The 11,716-nt window shown below is 33.8% G+C and overlaps 1 protein-coding gene across 3 annotated transcripts in view; it reads right to left on the bottom strand.

Moving 5' to 3' along the window:
* Positions 1-1,939: 1,939 nt before the first annotated feature.
* Positions 1,940-11,716, bottom strand: part of LOC110022272 (mannosyl-oligosaccharide 1,2-alpha-mannosidase MNS3) — a 26,940-nt gene continuing 17,163 nt past the window's right edge. Inside the window, exons 3-8 of one of the 3 annotated variants that reach the window (XR_002293756.1) lie at positions 8,414-8,675; positions 5,550-5,747; positions 4,935-5,083; positions 4,396-4,593; positions 3,752-3,896; positions 1,940-3,568 (exon numbers count right to left, since the gene is read on the bottom strand). Coding sequence is in view for 2 of the 3 variants with exons in the window: in XM_020721122.1 (XP_020576781.1) it covers positions 3,563-3,568; positions 3,752-3,800; positions 4,396-4,593; positions 4,935-5,083; positions 5,550-5,747; positions 8,414-8,675 (862 nt within the window). In the remaining variant the exon portion in view is untranslated. The other 2 variants (XM_020721122.1, XM_020721123.1) reach the window with 2 other exon arrangements.

The raw sequence follows: 11,716 nt of genomic DNA on the forward strand, positions 1-11,716 counted from the left end.
TTAAGGAATAAGGAAGAAGACAAGTATTTGAGGAAAAACTCGAATGCTAAATAGTCGGGATAATGGTAAAGATGACAAGTACAAGAAGTAAAAACAAGTTAAGAAAAAGGGAAATTTATATATTTAGCACACAATTCCTCTGTATTTACATGTCTCACACCTACACTTTCATATTCACATACATAGTACCATGGTGTTTTAAATCTATGCATCAACAGGTATATTTCACTTTTAAAGTGGTAAGAATGCTAAATTTTATATGCTATTAAAGATTTGAGTGTTATGTGTGTAAATATGAAAGTTTAAGCGTGCGATGTGTAAATAGATAAGAATTGTGTGCTATGTATGTAAATGCATAAAAGCAGAGATAAACTGCATGCTGAGATTTAACCATAACTGGCATTTGACTCTTGAATCAAAGTCAACAGACACTCTCTCTTGGAAAAGTCAAGGAAGCATTTATATTCTACCATGTGCATTAATATGTTTATGATTAAAATTAAGGGGAATTTAAATGCATACATTATACGGGTGCTAACAATTTCTTTTCAATATAACAGAGGGATGCAATCCAGAACGCATCTGAATTCGCAGCAAGAAATCAGTTAACAAAACAAATAAAGGATCAAAAGATATCTCACATATACCTGCAATTCAAGATAGAAGAACTCATACACCAAGAAGCCTTGCTTGGCCTCCCAAAAAGAATTCTGTCGAGCATCACCACCTCCCTATTTTTTCGATGTATATCTTTTCAATGGAGTTTCTCACAATTTCATTATTCAAGTGGTGAGAGTCTAAGGCACGAACAAATTTTTTAGTTTGAATATAAATAAATCGAAGAAGAATGAATTTTTTTCTATCGCGTTCAGCTCATTTTGGCCCTAATTGATTAAATAATTAAATAAATAATAATATTATAATATTCTTATATTAAAATTATGTTTTATTTTAAAAAATGATAAACTTTATTATTTTTTAATGATTCGAGCTAATATCGAGCCGAACACGAGCTAAAATGAATAAACGAATTTGAATTGAGCCGAACACGAATATGTTATTAACAAAGAGTTTCAAACGTGAGCCTATTTCAAGCTAAAAAAAAAATTGAACAAGCTGAACACAAATAAATACCAAATTCTCTCAAACTAGGCTCAATTGCACATCTGTTGCCCTTATCATACAAATTCATGCCAAATACAGGTTGCAGAAATGGATGCCGATCATTTCCCCTCAAGAGAAGATGTGGTTAACCAAAATGAAGCACCACCAGATTTTTATATACTCGTATAAGAAGCAGTGGTTAGTTGTGGCTCAGATTCCTTACAGTTCTTTCCCAATATCATTTAAGAAAGTTGACTTATTTAGTCTAAATTTGTCGCAGGATATCAAGGTCAATGATAATGGAATTCAGCGAGTTAAGTCTTTCTTCCATAAACACAAGAACCGAGCAAATTTTGGTGGTTATATATCATTATCACATACTATCATTATTCGAACCAGTATGGTCACTTGCGCTTCTTTGCCAATTATTTTTTAAAGAGCTTCATTTGGGTTTAAGTTATCTAAACTTTTTATGACTTCTAATCAAGTTATTCATTAAAAATAAAAAATAATAATAATAATAAAAATAAAATAAAATAAAATCTTCCATTACAAAGCCATTCACGTCATAAAAACCATCTGGTAAGGAATTCCTTTCCAGTTTGACAATAAATATAGAAAAATTTATTTAAATAACACACAATTCTTATGTTTTTTACATATATAGCACCTAAACTTCAATTTTTGCATACATGCCATACCTAGCATGAAAAAGGTGTATTTCCCTTTTTAAAAGTAAAAATGATGGTAATTTTTATGTGATATGAATGATTTGGGTGTTATACATGTAAAAAGCAAAGTTTAGGTGTTAAATATGTAAACACATAGGAATTGGGTAGTATGCGTGTAAATGCCCCTAAAATATATTCTAGTATTACCCATCATAGTTGGTTTCTACTCAAGCCTTTAGCCCTTATGTTTTCTTCACAAATCCTCCCACATAAAATTGACCAGCTCGCCTGTCCAAGCTCGTGGGCCAAACTGATAACATATATTTCCTTTATTTTTCTCCATAGATGTATATACAACAAACCATTGCAACCATTTCACCTTTAACTTTTATAGTTTATAGTTTCTTCCTAGCTTTATCACATATAGTCAATGATTTTTCATATTTGTTGCACTTTTTCAGCTGACTTTCTAAATAGCAAAGAGTAAAGTATGTAAGAAATTCAGACGTTTTGGATCATGCACTAACAGAACCAAGGGACGAAACGCATTGTCAAATATGGTCATGACCAGCTCATATTAAAGCCCAAGAGAGACAGATTTAAAATATAGAAAAATAGAATAAGTAAAGCAGAAGTAAAACAAATTAAACAAGATGCAAATTGTATACGTCTAAATGTGTCCTCCACTAAAAAAAACTGTCACCCAAGTATAGGGAGACCTTATGCCAACTCTAAATGTATCCACTTGTCAGACATCTCTTTTGACAATGTGGTCCCTCCAACGCTGGCCACATTTGACCAGGTTCAGGGAAAGGCATATGCTGGCGACATTTTTGGAGAAACTTGGTGTTCTTTGTTGATGCCCCTCAGCCATGCACCATAACTACCACTGAGCTCTCAGAAATTCTAAGACTCGGTAGAACTACATTTATCAATATTGTCCGAGAAGTTATAAGAGATGGGGCTATCATAAACAACCTTTGCCAGGTATCAAATTGATTTGGTTTGCCAAAATTTTCTTTTTGGGCAAGGATTTGGACCTTGGAGTCCAGCAAACCAAGTGGTTGGTGAACAATTTACCAAACTACAACATACAGGACTTTACATAAAGTTTCTCATTGATTACATAAATATCTGATGAATGGTTCAAGAAAATTTATCAAAAATGCAATACCAAGGTTTAGGATCATTATCATATCTCAGAGAATGGTCAGAGTACCAGGAAAACAACGTAGTTTATGGAAGATCCATGGCTAAAGGAAACATGATTTCAAAGAAAACTGAGGATGGTGAAGTAGACCTAGCAGACAAAGTCCTCCGCAACATAACTAATTTCAATTTGATCTAAATGAGAAATTATGAAAAGAGGAGGCCGCTGCTAAAGCAAAAAACAAACTTGGATGAAACATAACACTGTGGCTGGGTAAAATCTATGTTTGAGTCCCAAGGTTTTTTATCAGAACAGGAGAATAGAATGAAAATTGAAAACAAACAGCCAAAAATTACCAACAGTATCAGCAAAAATCAGATCCAAAGAAACATAGAATTAGATCCCAGCTTCAAATGCTTGCAATATGAAAAAGTGGGACTTACTCAGGAAAGAGGAACACAGCCAATAGGCAGTGTTAGTTTGAGATTAGTAAATAAAAGAATCATCATTCATGCGCCTTCTGAAGTGGCATGTAAATCAAGATGAAAATTGGGGAAGTTGATAATTCTACCTGAATCTGTGGAAGAGCTTCTCAGAATAAGCAGTAAGTCTGGCATCTTTCAGCAAAATCATTGATTTAAACCTGAAAATATAACAAATTTAGCAAAGAAACAAGAGAATTAATTTAAAATCGCTCAACCATCGAAAATAACAGGCACATATGTTACTAGACATTCAAATATGTACATAATTTCTACTTATAAATGCCAGATTAGTACTGAAAAGCTTTTTTTTTTCCTCAGAAAAATATGCATTCTAACTTTACCTGTAACCTGGAAAACTGCAGGTTAGAAGTTTGAGGGTGGGTTGTAATCCTACAAAAGTAGTGAATCAGTAGAATGCAGAAACAGATGATATCATTGCAGTGCGAGATGGAGACCATTTGTATCTAGTTGAGGAACATTAATAATCTGCATTTACACCAAAAGGGTAATATAACCAATGTTGGGAAGAATGGAACTAGTTATTTTTTCAAATTATGCTTTATGTATGCAATATTGACAAAGAATAACATAGAAAAAAAGGAAGATAACCTTTGAATTAACATTAAGCAATTTACGTGGAAATTTCATCAGTTACAAGTTACAATTACTACTATTTTTCAAAATCATACAGAAATCTCTCTCATCAATCCCCTAAACTTAATAGCTTTTCAGCCTCATAAACTCAGCTTATAAATGAAGGAAAATGAAAATTCTACTTCATCTGTCTGGCTAAAAGACATTATGAACATATGAAACCTGAGGCCCTACCTGGAAAAAAAAAAGAAAAAGAAAAAGACACCTTTTTTCTATAATCCAAAAAGTAAACAGTCCCACTAATTTCCTCCAAGCTTAAAAAGCAAGAGGAGTATGTTCACTTTTCCCTCAAATAATTGGGAAAGGGTGTGCTTCTGTATTGAAAACATACTTATCCAAAGGAAGAATATCATCATCTCCAAATAACAAATATAAATACTTCAAGGTTTCTCCCAAGAAGAAAGTCTCCATCTTGTCTCTTTTATGAGTGGGAATCCTTGTGACATCACTTAGAGAACTGTAACCTCCGGAATCCACCTTGGTATGTTTTTCAAAAGCCTGGAAGATCTTCCAACCCCATTCCCGATATCTGCAAGCACGTGAACATTATTTTTAAAGTTGCAAGAACATCTCTTTCATTCACAAATCTACATAGCTAGCACACAATTCTTATGGGCTTACATATTTCATACCGAAACTTTCATATTTACATGCACTTGGGTGCTTTAAACCTATGCATGAAAAGGTGTATTTCACTTTTAAAAGTGATAATAGTGCTATTTTTTATGTGAAATTAAAGATTTGAGTGGTATGTATTTAAATATGAGAGTTTAGGCGTGAGATAGATAAGAATTGTGTGCTATGTATGTAAATGCCCCAACAATTAAATCATTTAAAAGAGCACAAAGCAGCTAAAGATCTTAAGCCTACTTTGGATCTTGAGTAATGCGATGGAGTACAAATAAGGATTCCACAGTTTCAGGTCGCAAAAGATTGTGCCGATCATTGGGCCTAATTATTATGTCATTTACATATTCTGAACTTTTGTTGCCACCATCAAGACCATGCTCCGAATTACCCTAAATTCAAAATAATTAAAACAAAGTAGACCATCAGAATCACAGATGGGAAATATGAAACAATAAGCAAGACTTTAAGAGGCCGTTTGGGATCACTTTTATTTTATGTTTTCTATTTTTTATTTTTGTTTTGTTTTATTTATGTTTTGATTTGAAACCCAACATATTTGATTTTTTATTTTTGTTTTGTTTTATTTATGTTTTGAATTGAAACCCAACATATTTGACATATTTGATTAAGATATGATTGTTTTTTCAAACACTGGGAACATTTAAACGTAATTTTGAGAAAATTAATTTACTTTTAGAAACAATAAATTAAAACATATAAAGAACATGCATAACCAACATGTTTTAAAAACAAAAGAAAAGATGAAAACAAAAACAAAAAACAAAATTGATCACAAGCCCTAAAAAAATAAGATATTTTTGAAATAATCCTCCCACACATCTTCAACAAACTCACCTCAATATTGAAATAGGCAATTTCTGGAGCTAGACCTGTTGAAGTAACAGAATACATTTCAAAGCATGTCTTGGCCAGATCCTCAGCAAGAGATAAGTTTTCCAATTCTTCATCAGTAAGCAGATTGAGTTCTATTGCTTTTCTCTTTGTAAGGCCCTTGGTTGCACCGAGAGCAAGGGTACCCGGAAGGAAACACACCTGCAAGATAGTTAGGTGCACCAACATGGTGCAAATTCAGGACTTGTAACAGCGAAAATGGAAAATCTACAAGCCATGAGTTAAAGTATATGAAGACTTGCATACATACCACTGAATTCCTATGCATTTACATGTCTAACACCTAAACTTCAATTTTTACAAACATATCACTCTATCTATGCATGAAATGCATGAAAAGGTGTATTTCACCTTTGAAAAGTCAGTATGGTGGTATTTTTTTATTTAATATGAAAGATTTGGGTCGTGCAAATGTAGAAGGCAAAGTTTATGTGGCAGATATGTAAATACATAATAATGCGTAATCAAAAAATTTTTATCTTGCACGAATGCCAGTGCATTTTTTAACAATAAACGTTCCAGATTCAAATTCAAGAACATTTTGGGCCCCCCGTTTTTAGCAAGCTTGCTGTCAAACTGACTGTCTCCACAAGACGAACACAAAGATATCAAAGTTAGATCAATCTTGGTCCAATCAAGCCATTGAAGCACATTTGGAGATTTTGGATCGTCAATTAAATGGTCAAATGAACTCCAAATTTGACATATTTATGGTCAAATTGAACGTCTCGATGAGAGAAATCCAATGATCCTAAGATTGTTAAATGTGAGGTCATTAAGACATTAAAATCATCAAAAAACTCATCTATAATAAAGGAAGATCAATATGAATCATTTGATCAGGTAGTTAAGAAATTTAAGCGTCAAATGACCAAAATGCTCCTTTTCGAGAGCCTATAAATAGACTCCCTCTCTTCGGGGGGGGGGGGGGGGGGTGTTGGGGCAAAAGGAATTCATGAGCTCGTTTTGGACTAAAGACTCAGTGATAACATGCAGCCACTATAGTCGTTGATGAATGCCCGTCGGCCATCATTATTCACTGCTGGCAGTCACTGCTTCCCACCGCCGACATCCTGCTAACCCTGTTCACAAACATCTTATCTCAAATACGGTTGTAATGTACATTATTTGTATTGAAGAATCAACGATAACTTCCGACATCCATAGTCGTTTGCCACCACCGAACACTGCCCGCTAGCCACTGTCACAGTCACCTTCATTGCTTGACACCCCCGACCTCCTGCTGCTGACAATCTCTATTTGCAAACATTGTATTCAAAATACAACTGTAATATATAACACCTGTATTGAAAACTCAGAGAAAACCTCCAGCCTCTATTCGACCATCATCGACTATTGCCAGTCGTCACCACCTACTCTCACCAGTCATCGACCACCGACAACTACTGCTTATAACCATCATAGCCAAAATACGACAGTTGTTCCTAACACCTGTATTTTTGTCTACGTTGTATAGAGACAAATTAAGTGTTTGGTGTAAAATTATAACCCTGTTCTCCCGAGAGAAGGGGTCCACTCAACAATTGCGAAATAAATAACCAAATACTATTGTTACAATTTTTATGACCAACTAACGCTATTGTAGTCACCAAATATGACATTTGTGGCTAAATGACGATATTGCAGCTTCCAACCACAGCTTTTGTGGCCAACTACTATCTGTGCAACAACTATCTACAACCCATGTGGCTAACTACTACTATCACAACTTTCAACTACGATTTCTATGTTCAAACGACATTATTGCAATCACCAGCTATAACATCTATGGCAAACTGACTATAGTGCATTTTCTAAATATGACGTTTGTGGCCAACTACTGTCTATGCAAATACCAATTATGGCTTTTGTGGCTGACAACTACTATTAAAGCTTCTAACTACAGCCTCTGTGACCAACTGACAATATTGCAACTTCCAACCATAGCCTTTGTAACCAACTAATGTTTGTACAACAACCAACTACAATCTTTGTGACAGACTACTACCGTTACAACTTCCAACTACAGTCTCTGTGGTCAACTATCGCTATTGTAGCCACCGACTATAACCTTAATGATCAACTATATTTCTTGTACCCTAGTTAAGCTATTATAGTTAAATTACTATTGTACATTTGTAATTATCAACATTTTAATTTCTTCTTCTATAATTTATAAGAAGAGTGAACATATGTATTTACAATCATATAGTGGATTACTTTGATTGGGCTAGACCCCATTATTTCTTTCTTTTAAATATTTTTCCACGAAAAAAATCTTGGTGTCTACTACTTTTTTTCTTTATGTGCATATGTCGGATGTTCGTGCAACGCTATTGTAACCACTACTACAACCTTCATGATCAACTATATTTCTTGTACCCCAATTAGGCTATATTATAATTGAACTACTATTGTACATTCGTAACTATCAGCATTATAATTTCTTTTTCTCTAATTTAGGAGAAAAAAGAACATATGCACTTACAATCATATAGTGGATTACTTTGATTGGGAACTCCATAATTTTTTTCCTTTTCTGAATTTTTTCAAGTAAAAAATCTTGGTGTCTCATTCTGGTACTTTTTTTTATTTGTGTGTGTTGGATATTCTTGCAATACTAAAACATTAGATTATCACTCCATCGCCACAATTTTATGACACACAACAAATAGGAATTTGGTGGTATGAATGTAAGTGCTCCTAAAGTATTACCATAACAAATGTACTTTATGGTATATTGCTACACATATGAAGATTAATCTTCCAGCAAAACAAATTGGCTACATGAAAAACTTTCAACTTACAAGGTGATCCATTTTTGGACTGAAGGAGCCCTTAGATCCATATGGCAGCTCTCCGATGAAAACCAGTTCTTTAGGTGTAGACTTCCGGACGAGAAGGTGCTTGACCCCTTTCATAGCTTCCTCATACATGTCGTGTAAATATTTCAGTTGATTGTTACGGCTATCCTTTTGTTGAATCCAAACTTTAATCAAATATTCGTAGTAGCTATCACCACGAGAACCGAGTCTAATGTTCTCGCCACTGAACTGGCCAGAGTAAGGGCTGTGGTCATCATCAGAAGGAAATGGTATGAATTGTTCAGCTTAAATCATGAAAGAAGAATAAAAAAAACCTAGAAAAAATGTAAACAGCAAAGAGAAAAAAATAAAAAATTGGAAGGTTTATACGAAATATGAGACATAATAACGTTACAAGCACATTTTCAGACATACATGAAAATAAGATTGTCCAAAGATGGCCTACCGGCATAATCATCTTAAGTTGTGCAGCAGATCAACAGAAGTCGAGAGACACTTTGCCATGACAAAATGCTAGAGAAAGAAAAAATAAACAGGCCAAGCAAACAAAGCAAGTGTGAAAATAAGGCAACTTTTGACCTCAAATCCCATGGCAACTTGATAAAGGCATGAGAAGAAACTCAAATTTGGGGTAAACCACATTCAATTAAAAACTTAAACGGCCAAGGTTATATGGTCCTGACCTCAACTACTTGTCCTAATCTTGATTATTAAATGTTTTACAATAGTGACTCCAAAAAAACCCAAAACTTAACCCTTGTAAAACCCTTTCTCTCTCTTCCCCTCTCATTCCATCCCTCTTCTCTTCGTTTCCACAAATGACCCTGAACAATAGTCAACCAACCACTACCACCATTTGCCCATCGCTCCATGTCTACACAATAGAACTCCCCTTTATCTATCTCTTTGCCTTCCACCCTTCCCCCATTCATAGTGGGCTCAAGTGGATGCCCCGCCCATTCCCAAATCCTAACCATGCACAATAGTCCTCGTCAACACCAGCCCTTCCCCAAGCTTTCATTGATCACCTAATTATGTATATAATTTTATGTGACTTCCACATGACCACAATCATGAATCTTCGGTTCCCCTTCACCATGATGCCCAACTTCTGACGTAACCATCAACACAATCATTTTTTGATTTCCTCTAGCCATAGGTGGCTACCGCACTCCTAATGTAGCTATCTTTTAGTGATGTGTCAATGCCATAACTTACCAACAAAATGTGTGCATGGCCTTCCTCCACCCTCAATCATATAAAAATCAAATTAAGGTGCAATCAGATACAATGCTATTTAGATTCCTAACCTCAACCGGATCCAGTTTACAGTTATATTTAAAATAACTGAAATTAAGTTTGCATGGAACTTACCCTGATTTGAACCAGAACCCTTCACGGGCATTTGAACTTCTTTTCTTTTTTTATTTTTATTTATTATTTATTTATTTATTTATTTATTTTTTGCAATGTCAAGTCTCCAATTTTGATGAGAAAAGTTAAGAATTGATCTTAAGTGAGCATACACTCATCAAATTTAGACCAAAATGCATAAAATTAATCCAAATTTGAATATTGTTAATAGTAGGGTATTCATCAAACTAACCGTAATGATTTAAATAGACAAGTGTTTGTTTAAATATCAACCATTAAGTGATATGCTACAAATAAACTGATTATTATGAGAACCTTGCAAAAGTTGGCTAGATTGTCACTCCACAATTTAAACCCACTGCCACTAAAAGGAGATAAGAGTTGAGTAGTCATTAAATTACGATTAAATTTGCTACATAAAATTTAAGAAATTTGAAATGGGGAACTGGATAAATTAACAGTCACAATGGATGAAAGTAAATATGCAGGTTTGCAAGCCACTAAAATGTGAGGGCAAACTTATAATACCCAACAATAAAATAAGGCCGAGATAATAATGGATGAGAAGTAAAAGATAACAAGGTTAAAGTGAATAATATTAGTGATTGAGTGATGCTATTAATTTAATTATCGATGATGATATTATACATGTGGCTTGTTTATGCTCATTGAATCAGTTTAGAAGTTAATTAAAAAAAATTTAATTTTAAGCATGAATGTATAAGTTAATACAATGGGTACAATGGGATGGGCTATAAAAGGAAGAATTATTGGTGATGACTTGTTTGGACAACAAGGCTCTAATGGAGCAGGCTATAAGATGAACCATGACGGATATGAAATAAGAAATAAAATACAACGTAAGACAATACTCGATTTCACAGTAGTGTATGATCTTATTATAGAAAATTCATGCTTTAAAAAATAGTAAGAACATATAATTACGTTCAAAAGTAGAGCTCTAGATTACAAAGGAAATATTTATCTTTCTACAAATATTGTTAAGATTAATGTTTGTTTATGCTTTAAGTACCAAAAGAAATGAATCAAAAGAAATAACTATCTTAGAATAAGATGATGAGAACTGAAAGTGAGAAGTTGTTAGTCATTTGAGATTAGTTGCCAAAGGGAGAATTGGAATTCTATAATTAAACCAAATACATTGAGGGATAAAAAGGTTAGTAGGATAAATAAGGTCTTAAAAAAAATTCTATTTAATTAACATTGTCATTGTCGGTCTCAAGCCCGGATGTGAAAAGTGGAGAATTGCGTTAGGTAGTCTAGTCGACAGCCAGCATAAAATGCATAAAATTTGTCGAAAAAAAATCATGACATGAATCTTTTTGATCTTTTTATGAGTGTTAGGGCGTCCCCTGGAAGCGACGCGTTGTATAGTCTGAATACAGTGAAAAGTGTGCAAGGGTCACTACACCGGCGCCGGGGTGTAGTGTCAAATTAGCAAGGGTTCCCACATTACGGACGGATACGGGTAAAGAAATTAGTCTGTAAAACTAATGAAATTAATATTAGGATAGAATCTTGGAATATAAATATTCTCAATAGTAGATTAATGGAATTAGTTGATATAATGATTCATAGAAAGATTAATATCTTATGTATTCAAGAAACTGAATGAGTTGGAGAAAAAACTAAGGAGATTGATAACTTAGGTTTTAAATTTCGAAAGAAACTGAATGAGTTGGAGAAAAAACTAAGGAGACTGATAACTTAGGTTTTAAATTTCGATATTCTGGTAAGAGTCGCACTAGAAATGGTGTGGGTGTAATTATAGATAAGAGTTTGAAAGATAATGTTGTAAAAATTAATAGAGTTGGAGATAGAATTATAGCCCTTAAGATTATCATTGATACTAAGATTTTTAATATTATAAGTATTTATGCTCCTCAAGTA

Source organism: Phalaenopsis equestris, unplaced genomic scaffold (genome assembly GCF_001263595.1).
Source record: "Phalaenopsis equestris unplaced genomic scaffold, ASM126359v1 Scaffold000180, whole genome shotgun sequence".
Taxonomy (NCBI): Eukaryota; Viridiplantae; Streptophyta; class Magnoliopsida; order Asparagales; family Orchidaceae; genus Phalaenopsis; species Phalaenopsis equestris.